The sequence below is a fragment of the Lactuca saligna genome, chromosome 2 (assembly GCF_052625555.1).
Source record: "Lactuca saligna cultivar CGN05327 chromosome 2, ASM5262555v1, whole genome shotgun sequence".
Lineage (NCBI taxonomy): Eukaryota > Viridiplantae > Streptophyta > Magnoliopsida > Asterales > Asteraceae > Lactuca > Lactuca saligna.
In genome coordinates, this window is record NC_136418.1 from 105509992 (window position 1) to 105531494 (window position 21503).

Genomic DNA, 21503 nt, shown 5'->3' on the forward strand with positions numbered 1-21503 from the left:
GCTTTGTGCTTTGTGGGACTACGAGTAATGAGAGTTAGCCATTAGGTGAATACGTCACATTGCATGTGATCAGGGTTGAATAATCTTAGAGTGCTAGATTTGGCCCTACTGCGCAGCTCTCGTTTGAGTCTAACCGTTGTAGGGACGAGTCTTTTACTCGAAGGATTATCCGAGCCTCGTCACATGTGATGGTATTCAGGTGATGACTAATTGGCATTATAAGGAGGCCTTCAACGGCTGAGGACTGGTTTTGGTTGAGTCAGAGATTTCCCTAGGGAAAGCCTAGGATGGGAGTAGCAGAGATCAGCAGCAGTGGTAGCGGCTTGGTGGAGTCGAGGCGGTCCTTGAGGAAGGTACAAATAGATGTGGAAGGTAGTAGGGGCCCATACTATTGGAAGCAGAGGATCCGTACTTGAACCAAGGAAGGCTGAGACAAGACTGGAAAGCCTGTAGTAGTAGTGATCCCTCGAGATATATCAGTGTACTGACGTTTATCGTAATGTGTTTTCAGAATGGTGGTTTTATGCCCTAGACCAGTAGCCGGTAGTTCAGGTGTCGGGGAGGATCAGGATCAGGCTTGGGGGCCGGGCAGTTGGATGAGCAGACTAGGGATTTTTTCACTTTAGAAGTGACCCGTATCATTCTTGAGCAGACACCAGTGATATTTGGTTCGATCAAGGAGGGTATACTAGAGTTGATGGAGGAGAAACTGGGGACATTTTGTGCTGAGGTGGCGACCATGATGGGGTCGCGCACGCTTACTTTCAGGGAGTTTCGGGCATGTGGAGCTCTAGATTATCACGGGGCGTGGGACCCCATAACGAGTACCAGATGGTTGGCGGATGTGGCCAACGCATTCTGCACTAGCAGGTGTCCCGAGGGGACAAGGTCAGATTAGCGTCCTATCTCCTGAAGGACAGGGCACGAGATTGGTGGGAGGAGGCTGGACATGTCATTGGAGATGACGCGGCTTTGGACGCTATGACCTGGGCTGACTTTACTGCCAAGTTCAGAGCCGAGTTCGCACCGGTTATTGAGGTGCAGCAGTTAGCCAGGGAGTTTCAGGACCTCACCCAAACTACAAAGATAGTGGCAGAGATTACCGCCAAGTTTAGGGAGAGGGAACTTCTCGTTCCTCAGTACGCAATTGATGAGGAAATGAAGAAGGATCGTTATCACGAGATGTTGCAGAGTGATATCTGCCAGTTTGTGAGCCGGTCCAGCTGTAAAACGCTAGATGACATGATTGCTAGGGCTCGGGAAAGAGAGATTGACCTTGAGATGGAGAAGAAAAGGAAGCCGGAGGCGACTTCGGGTACAGGGAGTTTAGGCAAAAAGCCCAAGGTTTTAGATCACAGATCCAGGATTCAGCATAGCCATGGTCAGTGTGGAAAGTGCAGGAGATTGCACGATGGGGTGTGCAAGGCAGGGAGTGTCGGCTGCTACAAGTGCGGTCAGACTGGGCATATGAGCAGAGATTGTACAACGACTACTACCGCCACCACGACATCTGATTTGATTTGCTTCCATTGCAATCATGGGGGATATAAAAAGTTCCAATGTCCAAGTTTAGCTGCAGCAGGGAAGGTGTCGGCACCTGCCCCTGCTACCTTGAGGATTACAGACGGCCGCCAAGGCCGAGTTGAGACGCAAGTGGCGAAGAGTAGGGCTTCTCAGCTGACAGCAGAGGAGGAGCGAGCGACTCCTGATGTGGTGATGGGTATGACTTTTTCCCTTATCTCTGCACTTATTATTGATTTTTTCTTATGATTATATGTCTTGTATAGGCTCGTTCCTAGTGAACGACATTTCAGCCACGATATTGTTTGATTCGGGGGCCACCCGATCATTCATTTCGCTTGCACTTAGCAAGAGGTTTAGCAGAGCTCCAGGAGAGCTGGATTGTCCATTTGAGGTCGAGATCGTAGATGACAGGACCGTTAGGGTTGTGAGAGTACACAGAGGATGTTTTCTTCAGTTATTCGATGAGCAGTTTTCAGTGGACTTGGTCCCTATTCCCCTGCGAGGGAATAAGGTCATAGTAGGCATGGATTGGATCAACCCCAATGGGGTGATGATTGATTGAGAGCTACAGTTAGTGAGGGTTCGCACTTCCAGTGGGGGAGAATTAGTGATTCAGGGCGAGAGGCCACAGTGCAGACCAGTTCTTTGTTCAACAGCGAGAGCGAGGTGCTACGTCCAGTAGGGTGGCGTCGGTTACATTGCCTATGTTTTGGATGCCCGAGAGAAGGGCAAGACGACAGTTGACGATGTTCCGGTAGTGCGAGACTTCCCGGATGTATTTCCAGAGGATTTGCCGGGAGTACCTCCGGAGAAGCAGGTTGAGTTCAAGATTGACTTGATTCCTGGTACGGCTCCGATAGCCAAGGCACCATATCGGTTAGCTCCCCCAGAGATGCAGGAGTTGTCTATGCAGCTGCAAGAGCTGATGGACAAGGGTTTTATCAGACTGAGCATTTCGCCCTAGGGAGCACCGATTTTGTTCGTAAAGAAGGACGGGTCGCACCGTATGTGTATAGATTAATGGAAGTTGAATAAGGTAACAGTGAAGAACCGTTACCCACTCCCGAGAATAGATGACTTGTTTGATCAGCTTCAGGGAGCATCTTGGTTCTCCAAGATTGATTTGCACTCCAGGTATCATCAGATGCAGGTTAGGGGCGAGGATGTGCAGAACACTGCTTTCAGGACCCGCTATGGTCATTATGAGTTCGTGGTGATGCCATTTGGGCTCACCAACGCTCCAGCCGCATTCATGGACCTCATGAACCGCGTATGCAGGCCAATGTTGGATCGGTCTGTGATAGTATTCATAGATGACATCTTGTTTTATTCCAAGACTCGGGAGCAGCATAAGGAGCACCTGAGGGAGGTGCTAGAGACCTTGAGGAGGGAGAGACTTTTCGCGAAGTTCTCCAAGTGTGAGTTTTGGTTGCGCAGTGTAGTTCCTTGGGCATCTCGTCAACCACAAGGGTATACTGGTAGATCCGGCTAAGATTGAGGTCGTGATGCAGTGGGAGGTCCCGAGGTCTCCATTTGAGATTCGGAGCTTCCTAGGTTTGGCAGGGTACTACAGGAGATTCATCCAAGATTTCTCCAAGATAGTTGTACCGCTCACCCGACTAACTAAGAAGTCGGTGGTGTTTCGCTGGGGGCCTGAGCAGCAGGCAGCATTTGAGACCCTCATGCATAGATTGTGCGAGGCATCGATTCTTACCCTGCCAGAGGGAGTAGAAGATTTCATAGTCTACTGTGATGCTTCGATAACATGTTTGGGAGCAGTGTTGATGCAGCGAGGCCATGTGATAGCTTACGCCTCTAGACAGTTGAAGCCTCGTGAGGCTAACTATCCGACGCATGATCTAGAGTTGGGGGCAGTGGTGTTCGCCCTCAAGATTTGGAGACATTACCTCTATGGGGTCCGTTGTACCATCTACACGGATTACAAGAGCTTGAGATACCTCATGGATCAGCTGAATCTTAATATGAGGCAGCGTTGGTGGCTAGATGTGGTGAAGGATTATGATTGCGAGATCCTTTATCATCCAGGGAAGGCCAACGTAGTGGCTGACGCCCTGAACCGCAAGGCGGCAGCAGCCCCGATCAGGGATATATGTCTGAGGATGACAGTAATTACTCCATTGTTGGGGCAGATCAGAGAGGCACATGTCGAGGGCCTCAAGGAGGAGAGGTAGTAGTGTGAGAGGATTGTGGGCCGAGTAGCTTCCTTTGACTATGACAGTCGAGGACTGTTGACCCTTCATGGGAGATTTTGGGTACCGTACTGGGGCGATGTGCGACATGTATTGATGGACGAGGCCCATAAGTCTCGATTTTCCATCCACCCAAGGGAGAAGAAGATGTATAGGGACCTTTGACCCTATTATTGGTGGCCCTGCATGAAGCGGGATGTCGCCTGGTACGTGGAGAGGTGCCTAACCTGCAGGAAGGTCAAGGCAGAGCACCAGAGGCCCCACGAAAAGATGCAACCGTTAGACATTCTAGTGTGGAAATGGGAGGATATCACCATGGATTTCATCACTAAGCTTCACAGGACCGCACGTGGAGTGGATTCGATTTGGGTTATTGTGGATCGGTTGACGAAGAATGCTCACTTTATACCGATTTAGGAGAGCATATCGGATGAGAAGCTAGCTGATATTTATGTGCGAGAGGTTGTGTCACGGCATGGAGTGCCTGTTTCCTTGGTGTCAAACCGAGACGTCCGTTTTACTTCCAGATTATGGAAGCGGTTTCACGACGAGATGGGTACTCGTCTCCATTTCAGCACTGCTTTCCACCCTCAGACGGACGGGCAGGGCGAGAGGATGATTCAGGCTCTCGAGGACATGCTCCGAGCATGTGTCCTAGACTTCGGTGGCAGTTGGGATACATATATTCCGTTAACGGAATTTTCGTATAACAACAGTTACCATGCGAGTATTGACCGCCCTCCTTTCGAGATGCTCTACGGGAGGAAGTACAGAACCCCTATTTGTTGGGGTGAGGTCGGTCAGCTAGTCATTGGGAGCACCGAAGTGGTGCTCAAGACCACAGAGATGATCCAGCAGGTTCGTAGTAGACTGCAGACTGCGCAGAGTCGGTAGAAAAGTTACGCCGACATGAGATGTTCAGACTTGGAGTTTCAGGTGGGCGATATGGTCCTCCTAAAGCTGTCACCCTGGAAGGGTGTTATTAGGTTCCGAAAGAGGGGCAAGTTGGGCCCCGGGTTCATCGATCCTTTTAGGGTTTTGGCCCGGGTGGGTCGGGTCGCTTATCGGTTGGATCTTCCGGCATAGCTTAGCCAGATCCACAACACTTTCCATGTTACCCAGTTGAGGAAGTGTTTGGTGGATGAGTCAGCAGTTGTACCCTTGGAGGATATTCAGGTTGATAGCAACCTAAATTATATTGAGAGACCGGTTGCGATTTTGGATCGGAAGACAAAGACCCTGAGGAATAAGGTGGTTCAGCTAGTGAAGGTGCAGTGGCAGCACCGGAAGGGTTCAGAGTGGACATGGGAATCCGAGGAGGAGATGCAGGAGCATTATCCAGAATTGTTTTCAGATTCAGTAACAGCGGACTTCGACGACGAAGTCTGATTCAAGTAGGGGAGAATTGTAACGATCAACTGTTGAGGTATTAATTAATTTCATTTCTTGAATTTTAGTGGGCTATGATTGGTAATTGACATCTTGGATTGGATTGGACTTTCATGATTATTGGGCCAAGATGTAAGCTACCCATAAGCCGTACGTGGGGCGTAACCTGTCGTATGTGGGGCGTAGTGCCTTTAGTATGCGCGGGTTGTGAGAGGCGTACGCGCAACGTACGTAGAGGTACGCCCACCGTACGTGACCAGGTGGCAAAACCCTAATTTTAGGGTTTGAGACTGTTGGGCCAAAGTCTGTGGGCAGTCCGTTAGCAAACCTATCGATCTTAGAGAGTTCAATAGGCACCAAGTAGGGGAATAACTTCATCTACTTGGTGAATGCGGTGACATACTCATCCACACTCATCTTTCCTTTCTTCAGGTTATGAAATTCGTTGTTTAGGTCTATCAGATCTATCTCAGAGCAGTACTACATTTTCAACTGCTCCACGAATGCTTCCCAAGAAATTCACATGGCTTCTCCTCGTGGCATTGTATCTGCCAACAACTTCCACCAACTTAGCACTCCAGTCTTTAGTTGTCTGACTGCAAAGACGGTCTTTTGCCTGTCGTTACAGTCACAACTCTCAAACACCATCTCCATTTCGGAGATCCAGTCCATAAACTCAACCGACTTCGGGCTTCCGGAAAGGCTTGGTGGCTTGGAACCCAAGAAGTTCTTATACATTCGTCCATCCTTGTCGTTTCCCCTCTCCAGGCCATTCATTCGTTCTCCTTGAGTCCCAACTTGACTTACAGGGCGGCTATAGTTTCCTTCCTCCGATTGCTCGGGAATCAGCTAAGGTTGCTCAATGGGCATGGTAGGTTCGTCCCTATTTTCATGCAACATCCTCCTCATTTCTTCCCTTTGTTTAGATAACATAGCCCGAATCATGGCTTGTACTCCAGCCATGGTGATTGGTTCAGGTGAAGCTTCTACTACAACATGTATTTGTTCAATCACCAAGGGCTGTTGATTCCTATTTCCATTTGCGTTCCCGACTCCACTTTGGGTTCTTGCCATTTCGATCTATACACCAATTCAGACGTTCGGTGTGTAATGACGAGAATTAAGATATGAAAGATTTTATTTACAATCAACATGTAAATATCCCTATTACTCTGAAAAGTTACATGCCAGTTCTAATACCATATTTAAACGTTTAGAAGTCTAAACACGTAAAGTTTCCAGATTCGGTCGGCAACAGACCATAGATTAGAACATACATTTAGCATCATAAAGCATCATAAATCATTTAGCACATAAAATCATGTTAGATATTTTCCCTAAATAAGCTAGTGCTTGTGTCTGTTCAGGTGTATTACGAAAGACACACTCCACACAATCATTGCTTAGCATTCAAAGTTTAAGTCTAGAAATAAATTCATATTACTAGTTCGCTTAAACTAATGCTCTGATATCAATTGTGACATCCCCGTTTTCACGGCCAGAAAAGACCGATTTTGTTTATGCTTTATAAAAATCAGAGTACATCTTCTAATAAAAATGTTGCGGAATTTGTTCCCATTAAAACATTATAAATACGTTATCAAGGCATTTCCGAAGAAAAGTATTTTTTATTCATTTTAAAACATTTGGGATGTCATCGTCAATACAGAAACATAAGCATAAACATAACTTACATTCATTATCACTAATGATTTATATATCCTTTAATCTCTCAGTGTAATGTGACTTCATACCAACACATGTGCTATAAATAAAATGAGTGGGTCAGGTTGGGAAACCTGGTAAGTACATAGGGTTTTCAACCCACAATAATATAATTATTAAGCAATTAACCGAATTACACATCCTCATTATCTTCTTTATTCTTAAGGGTCCACCCTAAGAATAAGTTATTTCTCATTCATTCATTCCTAAGGATTATCCTAAGGAATAGGTACGAAGTCCATCATTGTCAATGACACAACTGTTAAGCACAACTGCTAGCTCTATCACTTAGGCGCAACTGCCATAATTGTGATATTCTATATGAGGCGCATCTGCCAGTATTATCCTTCGAGCACAGCTGCTAGGGTTATATCGTTTATTGACAGTATCATTTTTGAGAGTCCACTTGCAATACATGTCAATGGATTTTTAGAGTACACCGGTGAACACATCGTTCACAACACCTACAAGTTGCGAGTCTGCTAGTGTTTCCACTGGACTGTCTAGAATAGTCCGTGGTTATCATCCATACTCTGCTAGATGATGGGGCAAACATTTGGGAACAAGGCTTCTCACATCGTCCACCTCTCACCCTTAACTCATGGTCTATATCACCTCTCAACTCATCATCTAACTCATATTTCATCTACCCATGTATTACCCAACATATTTTGTAGATATAAATACATATACAATTTAAATCATATAAAACTTGTCTAAACCGTTCATCCAACATAGATAGAAAGTATATAGATAATATGCACACATAACACATAGTTTATATAAAATACTTCATATCTATGTGTAAGATGAAAGAGACCATGCACTCACTTGAAAAGGTGGTGATTCCGAACTCAGACAACCCTTCGCTTCTTAAAATAATTTCATTCGACGAAACAACGGGTTTTATAGAAAACCAGGCTTTGCTTGGAGAAGTGTTCCCGAGCTGAAAATCTCTTCTTCTCGGAGTCGTCGAGCACTCCGGGGCTTCCGCCTCGTGCTGGGGAGGTTCCCTAGGCTTTTCGGGGGGTTTCGGGGCTAGAGAGAGGTTCTAGAAAGAGAGAGAGAATAAAGAGAAGAAAGAATGGGAAAGGTGTGAAAAAAATGAGGGTGGAAGGGGTTGTATTTATAGGGTGAAATATGGCTGAAATTGGTGCCACATGTCACCATCTAGTGGCAAGCCTTGGGGAGAAAACAATGGCCAAGATTGTGCCACGTCACCTTTTTGCGGCAGCACCCTGCCGATTTCTAAAATCCGTAACTTTCACATACGGCCTCCATTTTTGACGTTCTTTATATCCACGCGTAGGTAAAAATAAGATCTACAACTTTCATTTTGACTTCGTCGGCTAATTCTCGACGATCTTAAATTTAACAGTACGAGGAGATTATATTGTTAATTGTCCGCGTAAAATTCATAACTTCTACTTACGGACTCTGTTTTTGTCTGTATTTTTTCTGTTGAGTTCCTGTTAATGAGACATTCAATTCTCATTTAGGCCGCGTAGGTCAAAAACCGCTCGATCTAAAATTCGAGTTTCAAGTTGTGCACTACTAAGCCAAATCTTAGAAAATTCATAACTTCCTCATACGAAGTCAGATTTGGGCGTTCTTTTTTTTTTTTGTATGTTCTCGGTTTAACATATAATACAACTTTTGTTTAGGTTTCTAAGGCTAAAAAGTCCTCCATCGTAAATTTACTATTTACGTCTCCCGGTGTCGTGCCGGTTTTGCCGTAAAACTTTGACGGACCATAACTTATTCGTTTTAACTCGGATTTCAACGTTCTTTATATGTACAGAACGTTCTAGGGAAACATTATTGAGCGTTTGGCTAAGGATAATGTGGAGGGATTGGGCCCAATTGGAAATTGGGCCATATGTTGGATTGTTTAACTTTTGGGCCAATAGATTGTGATTTAGGGTTTTATTCTTGGACCAAGTTATGATAAGGGTAAAATAGTCTCTTTACCCCAAGTAGGGATTTTTGGTTATGAGGTAGATCCCAAATGTTAATCAGCTTTTATTTGGTAATTGATAGCTCGGGAAGCTGTAGGACCTGCAGTCAAGGATCATTCGTTTTGTTCAGCTTTTCGAGGTGAGTTTTCCTCACCGGGTTTAGTGGGTCTAAGGCACCAAGGACGAACCTTATTGATTAAGTTGATATACTCGTTGTTTGTATGATACTTGTATGTGCTTGTATATGTATGCTCATCGGGCGGGGCCTGTATTGCGAGTGTGGGCGGGTCCCATATCTCTTTGGGTGGGGCCCGTTATGCGAGTGTGGGCGGGGCCCGTATCTCATTGGGCAGGGCCCGTTATGTGAGTGTGGGTGGGGTCTGTATCTCTTTGGGCGCTGCTCGTTATGTGTTATGTTGGTATGTGGTATTTTGGGAAACTTACTAAACTTTGTGCTTACGGTTTCAGTTTACGTTTCAGGTACTTCCGGTTCCAAGCGGAAGAGCTCAGGCTGACTGTATCGCACACACTATGAAGATTTCGCATTTCATATTTACTTTGATTTAGAGACATTTAATACATTGATTTGATAAGATGTATAGATGATTGAAATTACTATTTTTATCTATTATAAAAATAAAATTTTTAGGACCATAGTTTTGGATGTTATAATCTTACCATAAATTTGGTTGGAATCAATTTCTTCACGGTGTGCTTGGATGGATCACATTGTGAGAACCATTTATGTAATCTCAACAATAGATTGAAGCTCGATGAGAAAAAGGTTTTGTGATTAGGGTTTTTTGATTTTCACATCGTCAAAAGTGGTTGAAGGAATATGTGTAGCCAACTGAAAATTAGGGATGATATACACAAATAGCTTGTATTACTCTCAAATAGCGGTAATGTGAAATATAGGTGAAAAGACAAAATTACCTTCACATGAAGGACACATGCTACACTAAAAAAAAAATAGACGACAAAACCAAAGAACCATACAACTTAAACTTATCCACAATTTTTGAATAAACAAACCAATTTTACGGTTTTGTTTGCAAAGCTATTTTTAAATTCCCCAACATTTAAAAAAAAAAAAAAAAAAGTTCAATAAGCTTTCGTTCGTATGCTTCGCCGGACAAGAAAATACACAGCATCCTCCATTCTTCTCTCGTCGCCTCCTCAGGCGATTCCCGATTACTCGCCGCCCACTTCCGTCGCCGGATACCGTCGGACACCACAGATTCGATTCAGGTGCTTTCGTTCAACTGTGCCTACTCTCGATTTTCCTTTTTCCCCTGTTGACAGCATTTTTAAATAAGCTTAGCCAAACACCCTCTTAGACGGTGTGGTTAGATTTTGAAAAAACAAAAGAAAGCAAAAATGGCGAAAGGAGGAGGCGGGCAAAACCTTCCAGCAGATGTAACCCAGTTGATCGACCAATTGGAGCGTCACTGCTTAGCTCCCGATGGATCTCTCGTCTCCAAATCTGTATACAACGATCTCCAACTTGTACGATCCATTCTACTCTCATTGTTCGATACAATTTCTCGATTTGGGTTTAATTTACTCTGTTTTTGATTCACCTTTCAGGCGCGAGAGGAAATGTCGAGAGAAAGACTACGTTATTTGGAAGCCATGGTAATTTCTTGCTACCTCACATCTATCAAATTAGGGTTTTTGTGTGTGGTAATTTCTTACTGATTATAATATCCGAGGGAAATTTTATCGGTGATAGTGATTTAAAATGCAGGCTATATACTGCGAAGCAATTGGTATGGTTGAAGATCATCAACAGGCTGTTTCAGTAGCCAATCTTGGAGGCATTCGAGAGACACACTCCTCCAATCTTGGCCTAAAGAATTCTCCTGAGGTCTGATTTCAAAATCTTTTAGGGTTTCATGAAATATATTTAATTTGATGATATTGTTTCAGGTATACGAAGCACTTGAACATCGATTAGTTGTTGCAGAAGCTGCTCAGAGACTTAGACTTCCATTAATTTCAAAAGATGGTGAAGTTCATGAGGAAGAAATTGAGAAATTGAGTGGTTTTTCAAGTAACTACACAAACATTACCCCTGAATCTACAGTTGGTGGTGTTCCTAATCGCTTTCTTGGAATAACACCTGCTTATTTATGGCAAAGTCAGGTCCAACATGCACCATTACCTATGGTAATTGACTAATTTCACCCTGTATTTTTTTCCCCTCATTTTGCTATTTGTTTAGTTTTTCTTTTTTCTTTTTTGTTATATAATATTTGATCAATTGTTGTAGGATGTGGGAGAATATCAAATGCCTCTTCTTCGTGAGATTGAGATCCGTTTAAAGGCTAAATGTGACAAGTTGGCTGATGCTTTTATTGATGATTTGGGTTAGTTTTGATGTAGTGCATCGATGTATAAGGATAAATTAATCAAATTTAGGACATATGTATAATCTTTTATATCGTTTTCTTTCAATCATATTAGTTTATTGAAGAATCTTGTGTTACAGATTCATCAACAGGAAGTCAAAATTCAACTGCAAGGCTTCCAGAAAGGTCTGTAATTTTCATTTGCTTTTTATTTTTGATATTATGGAATAATATTGATTCTTTAAAAAACAGGGTAAAGATAATGATTGAGGAGATTGAAAGAGAAGAAACAGCTTTACGTGAAGATCTATATTCAGCTGACAGAAAGTTTGCAGAATATTACAATGTATTTATTTATTATTTAATAACTATAACTATTTTATTTGTGATATTGTAATGTTTTTATTTTTATTGGCTTACTTGAATTCACATTTGTTTGAAAGGTGTTGGAGCAGATACTTGGTGTGCTTATTAAGCTTGTGAAAGATTTGAAGTTACAACATCAACATAAATACGTGAGCACATGATGATTTTTTATTTTTATTTTTATTTTAATTTTAATTTATAATAAACAAAATCTATATGAAAATTTTATTTTGTAGGATGAACTGCAGAAGACTTGGTTGTGCAAAAGGTGTGAAACAATGAGCGCCAAATTGAGGTTTGTGTTTTTACCTATCACTTTGTTGAAAAGACGAAAACGCCCTCCTCTCATTTTGTTTTGTTCAGAGTTTTGGAGCATATTCTTCTGCTTGAGACTTATACACAGGAATCAGTCCCAGCATTGCATAAGATAAGGTAAGGTATTGTAAATTGTGTTTTCTTGAATTGTTTTTCTCTCTGTGATTTTGAAAAGGGCGTTTTCGTAATTCTACAGGAAATATCTCGTTGAAGCCACAGAAGAAGCTTCACTTGCATACAACAAAGCTGTACTACGTTATTGTTATTTCTTGCATCATTTTCATATTTATCAATCTCTTGTATGTGAAAAAGACGATAATGCCCTCATGAATTGGGATGATTAATACTGATTTGTATTGTAGGTGACACGGCTTAGAGAATATCAAGGTGTTGACCCCCATTTTGACACAATCGCAAGGCAATATCAAGAAATAGTGAAGGTATAGAATTTTGGTGAATTTAATTAATAAAATAAAAATGTTAAATATGATGTAATTTTTTCAGAAACTGGAGAATATGCAATGGACAATTCACCAAGTGGAAATGGATCTCAACCGATTACCCAGTTCTTGAAATGAATAATTCGGTAATTTGCTCAATCTTATTTATTATTATTATTATTTTTTTCTTTCTAAATTAACTATTTTGATCCGGTCAAAATGGTAAATTTGGAAAAATGTTTGTAATTTTTCCAAATTAACCAGTTTGACCTTTATATTATATTAGGTTTCATTGGTAATTGTAAATTGTAATTTTCTTATATCAGATTTCACCTGTAATGTAATTGTTCAATCAGGTCAAATTAAATGGTTAATTTGGAAAATTGTATTTTTTTTTTCCAATCAAACAATAAAAGTAATATGATCAGGTCAAACAGGTGAAAGATGCCCATTTGAGTTGATGTTTGGAGTATGGATTTGTGGGTTTTGTGTAAATGTGTGTAAAGAAATATGGAAGAAAGTAAAGAATTCAGATGGAGTGGCATTCTTTAGAAAGAAAAAATGGGAAGAAGGAAAGAAATATTTGTTGTGAGATTCACGCATTCTCTTAATGGACTCTTGAGATATTTGATAAAGTTGTTGAGAATGAGTTCTGTTTGTTGTGTATTCAAGATTTTCAAATGCAAAAGTGGATTTTTTTTAGTAGAAAAGCTTATCAAAGTTGCATTATTTTTTATTTAATAGTGTAATAGTCTTGATCTAAAATTGACATGAATAGTACCTAAGATTGTAGGTTGTACATAGGATTGTAAGATTGTACAATGATATGATCCAAACATATTTATTGTTTTGAAATTTGTCCGTGTCTAAAAGGGTAAATTCTATGGTTTTTCTTAACATTAGAAATTAATCTCACATATTACTCTAGTAGTTCGATGCAAACTTAAAAAATTGTCCTTTCTACTTAAAGTCGAGTCTCAATATTCGTCTATTAAGTTCACATATCACACGAATACCGTGATTTAATGGTATTTGACAAATATTGTTATTTTATGTGAGATTAATAGTTGTATAATCTTACGATTCTATGTTCAACCTACAATCTTAGGTTACGATCTTAACAATTTGTCTTTTTCTACATGATCCTAGGTGACTCTGTGTGATATGTGAACTTAATAGATGAATATTGAGACTCAATTTTGAGTAGAAAGGACAAATTTTTAAGTCAATGCATCGAATTACCGGAATAATATGTGAGATTAATAGTTTTTGACAAATACCTTGATTTAATGGTTGTTGACAAATACTGTTATTTTATGCATCATGTTTTGATTTCGTTGCAATGGTTAAAAAGTTTTTTCATAAAAGAAAATTGTATTATAGAAGAGGAAAATAATATCCGTGCATGATAAGGATTATATTTTAGATAGTTATATTGAAGTTTATATATTAATTTTAGTTTATCATATCTTTCAAACTTTATATAACTTGTGAATAGGTAGACATGCATTAAATTTGATTATAAATGCTAATAGTGCTGGTAGTCGGGCATCTTTTGGCCATAGATGGGTTAGTACCGACGGTTAGAAGTGTTTAAAGTACCCATCTGAAAAAAATTGTGTGGTTTTAGAGATGAGAGAGAGAGATGGAAGAAGTTTTTCAATATATTTCATTGATCGGATCTTACAATACTTATACAACAAATAAAATAACTATCTATCAGCTATTTTAGGATCTGATAATATTTACACAACAAACTACAGTTATCTAAATATCCTTATCCAGTTAAGCTCTCGCCAACACTCCCCCTCAAGATGGAGAATGGATATCTATTATTCCCAGCTTGTCCAGAATGCTTTCGAAAATCTTCCCACACACAACTTTGGTCAACATGTCAGCTAGTTGCTCTTTTGATGCTACATGTGGCAATTCCACTGTTCTTTTCTCAAGATGATCTTTAATGAAGTGTCTATCAATCTCCACATGCTTCGTTCGGTCATGTTGTACTGGGTTGTTTGCAATCTTGACTGCAGATTTATTATCACAATAGAGTAACATAGGCTTACTCAAGTATATACCCAGATCTAGCAATATTCTTCTTAACCACAATAGTTCACATATTCCATGTACCATTCCACGAAATTCAGCTTCCACACTTGATCTAGCTACCACCTTCTATTTTTTACTTCTCCAAGTCACTAAACTACCCCCCACAAACGTGAAGTATCCTAAGGTTGACTTGCCATCCGTCCTATCTCCACCCTAATCGGCATCTTGTATCTAGCCACCTCCAATTCGGTATTATGTTCAGCATTCTTTCCAAAAAACAATCCCTTTCCAGGAGATGCCTTAAGATATCTTAATATCATATGTACAACATTCATGTGTTCTTCACCCGAAGCATGCATAAACCGGCTAACAACACTCACAGCATAGGCAATATCCGGCCTAGTGTGAGCTAGATAAATGAGTTTACCCACCAATTTTTGATACCTCTCTTTGTTAGCCGACACCTGGTTTTCCATAATAGAAAGATTATGGTTAGTTTCGATAGGGGTATTTATCGGTTTACAATCTAGCATTCGCGTTTCTGTTAGTAGATCCAAGACATACTTTCGTTGACACAGATTTATTCCAGCTTTAGATCGTGAAACCTCAATACCTAAGAAGTACTTAAGGTGTCCGAGGTCTTTTAGTTCAAATTCAGTGGCGAGAACTTTTTGTAGATTTGATATTTCTTCAGAGTCATTCCTAGTAATCACCATATCATCTACATACACTATGAGTGCTGTCACTTTCTGTCCTCCACCCTTGACAAAGAGTGTCTGGTCCGCATCACTCTGTTTGAATCCGATTTTCTTCATGAAGGCGGAGAATCTTCCAAACCATGCTCTTGTAGATTGTTTCAACCCATACAATGCCCTTTTTAGTTTACATACTTTTCCATTGCTCACAATTCCTGGTGGTGGATCCATGTACACTTCTTCCTCCAAGTATCCGTTTAAGAAAGCATTTTTTACATCAAATTGTTTCAAGGGCCAGTCTCTGTTTGCAGCAATAGATATTAGGATTCGAATAGTCTTCATCTTTGCCACTGGTGCAAATGTGTCCCCATAATCAATACCATATTTCTGTGTGTACCCCTTGGCTACGAGCCTAGCCTTGTACCGGTCTATGTTGCCCTTTTCATCAAGCTTTACATTATAAATTCACCTGCACCCAACAGTCTTTTTATTTTTTTTTGGCAAATTCACTAATTCCCACGTTTTATTCTTTGGTAGTGCCTCCATTTCTTCATTCATTGCTTTCTTCCATTTTTCGTCTTTAAGGGCTTCTTGTACATCTCTTAGAATGTTGATAGTTGAAATACATTCGAATCTTAGTGCATATGTATCCGACAGTCGGTGATGAGAAACAAAGTTTCCGATTGGATACTTTGCCTTTGCCTTCAAATACGGTACATATTGCTTCTTAGGTTGGTTCTGATTATTTCTCATAGGGTACCTTCATTCACTTCCAGCCTCCTCCTCCTCGTTAATATACTGCAAAATAATATCAAAATAACCAGGGTCGGGGTCAACCTCTGGACTGTTAGTGGTGTTTCTCATCTCCGGTTCCGGGATTTCCAGTTCCGCATCATCTTCCCTTCCTTCCAGATCTGGTAACTCGACTTGGGTACTGGACTGTGGCTCGGTACTGGTACTAGATGTATAAACGTGAGCATGTGCTGTGTTGTCATGTGTTGAGTCTCCACTGCCTTCTTCCTCGACATCGACATCATGCACTACATGTTCTATGTTACACATTTCCAATACGTCATGTATTTTTTTTTTTCCTTTTTCTTGTCTCTCCCCCTGAAGAGAGCATGCATGACCAAAAAATGGAATGGTTTCATGAAATGCTACGTCACGTGTAACATGGACTTTGTTTTCAACTGGGTCAAAGCACCGGTAGCCTTTCTTGGCATCCACATACCCGAGGAACATGCACCGGACAGATTTTGGTTCTAACTTCCCTATGTTTTGATGTACATAAGTTGTGCATCTAAATATTCGAGGCTCAAGACCTCACTGATTTGTATCTTGGTTAGTTCACATAGTGTTTGCAGTGGCGTCTTGAATTCCAATACCCTGGATGGTGTGCGATTGACAAGGTACGCTGCGGATCTCAATGCCTCACCCCAAAACTTCCAAGGAACTTCCATGTCAAAGAGGGAGGCTCTAACAATTTCCATTAGTTGCCTGTTTCGTCTCTCGGCAAGGCCATTTTGCTGTGGTGACCTTGCACAAGAAGTTTGATGGTGAATCAACTTTTCTTTGCAAAATGTTTTCATCTGGTAATTTATATACTCTCCCCCATTGTCGGATTGGAGTATATGAATTTCCGTTTGGTATATAGTTTTAATCATATGGTATAGTTCTTTAAAAGCTTTTACTACTTCTCCTTTGGTTTTAAGGAGTGATACCCACACCATACAAGTACATTCATCAATGAAAGTTACAAAATACTTAGCACCATCAGGAGTAAGTACTTGGGCAGGCCCCCATACATCCGAATGAATCTTCATAAAAGGAATGGTAGATTTATTATCACTTGATGAATAAGAAATTTTCGTGTTTGTAGCCAACTTACAAACACCACACTTAAAATCATGATCCGTTTCATTCAAAAACAAATTAGGTTTAAGTTTTCTAAGGTATGTGAAAGATAAATTCCCTAGTCTTCGATGCCAAAGCATTGCAACATACTTATTTACTTGAGCTACCCCTGCATGATACGCTTGACTTTGATGATTTTCTTCAAGGTAATACAGCCTGCCACGTCTAGTACCATAGCCAAGAGTCCGGTGAGTTACCAAGTCTTGAAATACACAGTCATGTTTCCAAAAGATAACATAACAGTTTAGAGCTTCAGTGATTTGACTAACGGACAATAAGTTTGATGATAGAGAAGGGACTACAAGGACAAAATCCAAATCCATAGAATCCGTGACTTTTACTGTACCCTTACCAATCACTGGTTCTATTTCACCACTTGCAGTTCGGATATTTGTTTGTTTTAGAGTGTGATGTGTAATTAATTTGGATAGATCATTTGTCATATGATCGGTAGCTCCTGTATCAATAATCCATTTATCACTTTGATCAATTTTAGTAGTGTATGACATACCCGTATTTTCCGAAGTCTGAGCTGCCATGGGTGTTGTTGTTTCCTTAGTCTGGGGAGACTTAACCACAGCCGCTTGACCAATCTTCTTCCTTGGTTTCTTGGTGAAATCCCACCATTCCGGGTAGCCTATGAGCTCATTACACTTTGCTTTTGAATGTCCATCTTCACCACAGTAGGTACATGTGAACATGTTCCCTTTGTTGCTCTTTCCTTTGTTTTGATTCCGATTTCGTGCAACCATGTGGACTATGCTATCCGATTATGGCTTGGATTCTTCCATGGACTGTCGCTGAGTGTAGTCCTTATGGATGTATGCATATGAGGTCTCGAGATCCAAAGCTGGATCCTTCCTCAGAATTTCGCTCCTTGCCTGATTGAATTCTTGATCTAATCCGGCTAGGAAGATGTGGACCCTAAACCGAGATAGGGTTTTGTTTACTGCCACCGTCTCAGCCACAATCGCTTCTTCAGTTACCAAACGGGCATTAATCTCTTGAAAGATGCTGATCAATTCATTGTAGTATGTGGGTAGGTTTCTACCATTCTGTCGGGTTGTGAAGGACTTGTGATTTAGTTCAAAGAGCTAGGTTTCGTCAGACCCATCGTAAAACGTCTTCTTCACCGCCTCCCATATTTCTGCAGTCGTTTGGAGACGTATGAATCGGCGCATTAGGTTTGGGTTCATTGAGTCAATGAGCCAGCTCTTGACCCTATTGTTGTCGGTGACCCATGTTTCAATTGCCTTGTCGTTGGTGGTAGGTTTCGCGGATGTGCCGGTGAGGAAACCGGATTTGTTACGAGCTCCGATCCTCATCTTCATCAATTGCGACCACAACGGGTAATTCATGTCATCAAGGTAACACCTGTGGGGAATGGTGTGTCCTGGACATTCTAGACAATCACGGAGTCGTCTGTTCCCATGATGCTTCGCTGGTTCGGTGATTTCAAGGGTTTTCAATACGTGGATTTAATGCGATGGTTCAGGATCTCTTACGCTCTGATACCATGTGGTTTTAGAGATCAGAGAAAGAGAGATGGAAGAAGTTTTTCAATATATTTCATTGATCGGATCTTACAGTACTTAGATAACAAATAAAATAACTATCTATCAGCTATTCTAGGATCTGATAATATTTACACAACAAACTACAATTATATAATTATCCTTATCCAGCTAAGCTCTCGCCAACAAATTGGATATCTGATTTTTTTAGATTTGGACAATCATTTTACAGTATTTTGGATATCGGATATCCAAAAAATAATTTTTCTTATTTTTTAAAATTTATTTGCTCATGTTGAAATGAAAAAGGCTATTTACAATTAACCAAAATCCAATTTTATTTTAGAGAAAGTTACAAAAATATCCCTGTAGTATCACATAATATGCATCTATGTTACAACTTCAATAATAATATGGACAAACTTGTTATTTGGATATTATAAACTTGGTCCCTAAACCATTAACTCTATCCGTAGAGCCGGTTAAATACAGTAAATCACCTCACCTGTTTTTGTTAATATATTTGCCTTTTATTAAGATGTCATATAGGTACAAAAATGGTCTATCTCACCCATATCCACCCCACCATCTCTAGTCAAATATCAAGCAACCACCATCACTCTCAACACTTTGGCAATCACCTTTGAGTTTTTGTTCTGATTGATCATAAACAACATAATTAATTTCATAAAAACTGAGATAATAATAGATGATTTGACAAAAATGAGAAGGAGGTGTAAGAGTTATTACAGAGATTATCATTGAATTGTTTGAAGATCTAATCTTACAGAGTCGAACATAGCTTTCCTTACAATTGCTTTCTCTACATATGGAGCTTTCTCCTATGAATTAGAAAAATCATGAGCAATGATATATTCAAGATTTTTTTTTTCTGATAAAAAACATAATTTAAAAAATTAAATAAAAATTTATAACCATTTCTTTTAACGTTGATACTTGATAGTTTAAATTCCGAATGCATTAATTGGTTCATTAACGTTTACTTATACATATGAAGATACTTTATCTTTGATATTTGTTAGAAAAATCGTATATCTTATTATTTTTTATAATTAATGATTGATATGAAATTTTCAAACAGCCGCATACTAGAAGACTCGAGAACAAATAAACCTTCCTCAAAGGCGGTTATAAATAGAGATTTTCTTCGTCCCCATAATTCACAACATCATTCAAATCCCAAGCAAATAACAATTTCTCAAGTTCATCGTTGCATTCAATCTTTTTTGATCAGAAGGTAAATCATGATTTCTTTATATAAGTAAAATTTCCAGTTTATATTCAAGAATCCTTGTCGATTTTTCGAATTATATTGGTTCTAAGTTTTGATTCGTTGTTATTCTGAATATAGATGCAGATCTTTGTGAAAACCCTAACCGGTAAGACTATTACTCTTGAAGTCGAGAGTTCCGATACGATCGACAATGTGAAAACGAAGATACAGGACAAGGAAGGAATCCCTCCAGATCAACAACGTCTTATCTTCGCCGGTAAACAGCTCGAAGACGGCCGTACTCTCGCCGATTACAATATCCAAAAAGAATCGACTCTCCATCTCGTTCTCCGTCTTCGTGGAGGCATGCAGATCTTCGTCAAAACCCTAACCGGAAAGACGATTACGTTGGAGGTGGAGAGCTCGGACACAATCGACAACGTGAAGACAAAGATTCAAGACAAGGAAGGAATCCCTCCCGATCAGCAACGTCTCATCTTCGCCGGTAAACAGCTTGAGGACGGCCGTACCCTCGCCGACTACAACATCCAAAAGGAGTCAACGCTTCATCTCGTCCTTCGTCTTCGTGGAGGTATGCAGATCTTCGTTAAAACCCTCACCGGAAAGACGATCACCTTGGAGGTTGAGAGCTCCGACACCATCGATAACGTTAAAGCCAAAATTCAAGATAAGGAGGGGATTCCACCGGATCAGCAGCGATTGATCTTCGCCGGAAAACAACTGGAGGATGGGCGAACACTTGCAGACTATAACATCCAGAAGGAGTCAACTCTCCACCTGGTTCTTCGTCTGCGCGGTGGTATGCAGATCTTTGTCAAGACTTTAACGGGTAAAACTATAACGCTGGAGGTGGAAAGCTCTGATACTATCGATAACGTGAAGGCTAAAATCCAGGATAAGGAGGGGATTCCACCTGATCAACAGAGGTTGATCTTTGCAGGGAAGCAATTGGAAGATGGGCGAACTTTGGCTGATTATAACATCCAGAAGGAGTCCACTTTGCACCTTGTTCTTCGTCTTCGTGGTGGTGATCTCTAGAAGTTGAACTAGATAGTTATCTTGGTGTTGCTTTGATACTGTTATTGGATACTATAAGTATGAATTTGTGTTAGATGCCCTGTTTTGGTTTATTGATGTATTGGTGATTGAACATCTTTGATTGATGAATTGGTGATTGAACATCTTTGTGTTATAATTTTGGATTATTAAAAAAACACTAATCAGAATAGTCTTTTGTTACTCTAAAATGGTTGAAGTTAATTGTCTATTTTCATGTATAAAAAGTTTTTGTTTTCTATTGCTTTATTTAATGCAGTTGTTTATATTTGATTAAATACTTTTTATTTTTATGTTATTTTTCTTTAGGTTATTTTTGATGATTTAATTTTTAGTTTTGTGTTTATTTGATCATTTAATTATTTTTAAATTTTAAAAGGTCATTAGATTTTGATTTTATGTTTATTTGCTTACTTAATTTTTGATTTGATCATTTAATTTTATTTTTGATTTGATCATTTAATTTTTAGATTTGTATTTATTTGGTTACCTATTTTTAAAATTATGTTTACTTAATCCTTAAAATTTTTAGTTTACTTAATCCTTAAAATATTTAGTGACTTAATGAACATAATTTTAAAAATTAGATGATTAAATTAACACAAAAACAAAAATTTGATGATTTTTTAAAACCTAAAAAAACAACCTAAATCATTTTTTAATTGGTAAGCATAAAAAATAATATGCCAATACAGTAACTATTGTTCCATTTCCTATAAAGATGCCAATAGAGTAACTA

The 21503-nt window shown here is 39.9% G+C and overlaps 3 protein-coding genes across 4 annotated transcripts; 2 read left to right on the top strand and 1 right to left on the bottom strand.

Moving 5' to 3' along the window:
* The first annotated feature begins 9886 nt into the window (after nucleotides 1–9886).
* On the top strand, nucleotides 9887–13160 carry AUG4 (HAUS augmin-like complex subunit). 2 transcript variants are annotated; one of them, XM_078979804.1, is made up of 15 exons: nucleotides 9887–10057; nucleotides 10147–10315; nucleotides 10397–10444; nucleotides 10557–10676; nucleotides 10739–10978; nucleotides 11082–11178; nucleotides 11301–11346; nucleotides 11413–11506; nucleotides 11604–11675; nucleotides 11763–11821; nucleotides 11890–11958; nucleotides 12038–12089; nucleotides 12204–12281; nucleotides 12346–12427; nucleotides 12719–13160. In XM_078979804.1, exons 2-14 carry the CDS (start codon nucleotides 10187–10189, stop codon nucleotides 12412–12414), a joined length of 1173 nt encoding a protein of 390 aa, XP_078835930.1. In that variant the 5' UTR covers nucleotides 9887–10057; nucleotides 10147–10186; the 3' UTR covers nucleotides 12415–12427; nucleotides 12719–13160. The 2 variants fall into 2 exon arrangements, with proteins under 2 accessions (XP_078835930.1, XP_078835929.1); XM_078979803.1 differs by having other exon boundaries at nucleotides 9887–10315; nucleotides 12710–13160.
* Nucleotides 13161–17709: 4549 nt separating this feature from the next.
* On the bottom strand, nucleotides 17710–18297 carry LOC145029951 (uncharacterized). The gene is made up of 2 exons (XM_078978395.1): nucleotides 18050–18297; nucleotides 17710–17953 (listed from the first exon to the last, which is right to left on the bottom strand). The coding sequence occupies exons 1-2, from the start codon at nucleotides 18295–18297 to the stop codon at nucleotides 17710–17712; spliced, it is 492 nt and encodes a 163-aa protein (XP_078834521.1).
* Nucleotides 18298–19578: 1281 nt separating this feature from the next.
* On the top strand, nucleotides 19579–20947 carry LOC145031283 (polyubiquitin-like). The gene is made up of 2 exons (XM_078979805.1): nucleotides 19579–19711; nucleotides 19826–20947. Exon 2 carries the CDS (start codon nucleotides 19826–19828, stop codon nucleotides 20744–20746), a length of 921 nt encoding a protein of 306 aa, XP_078835931.1. The 5' UTR covers nucleotides 19579–19711; the 3' UTR covers nucleotides 20747–20947.
* The last annotated feature ends 556 nt before the right edge of the window (nucleotides 20948–21503 follow it).

Bases quoted from the DNA above. Each gene is read 5' to 3' on its own strand.
- AUG4 (XM_078979803.1), top strand. From the start codon at position 10,187: ATGGCGAAAGGAGGAGGCGGGCAAAACCTTCCAGCAGATGTAACCCAG. The intron at 10,979-11,081 runs GTAATTGACTAA...CAATTGTTGTAG, and splicing joins AACATGCACCATTACCTATG to GATGTGGGAGAATATCAAAT. The intron at 11,959-12,037 runs GTAAGGTATTGT...GTAATTCTACAG, and splicing joins CCAGCATTGCATAAGATAAG to GAAATATCTCGTTGAAGCCA.
- LOC145029951 (XM_078978395.1), bottom strand. From the start codon at position 18,297: ATGAATTACCCGTTGTGGTCGCAATTGATGAAGATGAGGATCGGAGCT. The intron at 17,954-18,049 runs GTCTGACGAAAC...TGAATTGATCAG, and splicing joins AAGAAGACGTTTTACGATGG to CATCTTTCAAGAGATTAATG.
- LOC145031283 (XM_078979805.1), top strand. From the start codon at position 19,826: ATGCAGATCTTTGTGAAAACCCTAACCGGTAAGACTATTACTCTTGAA.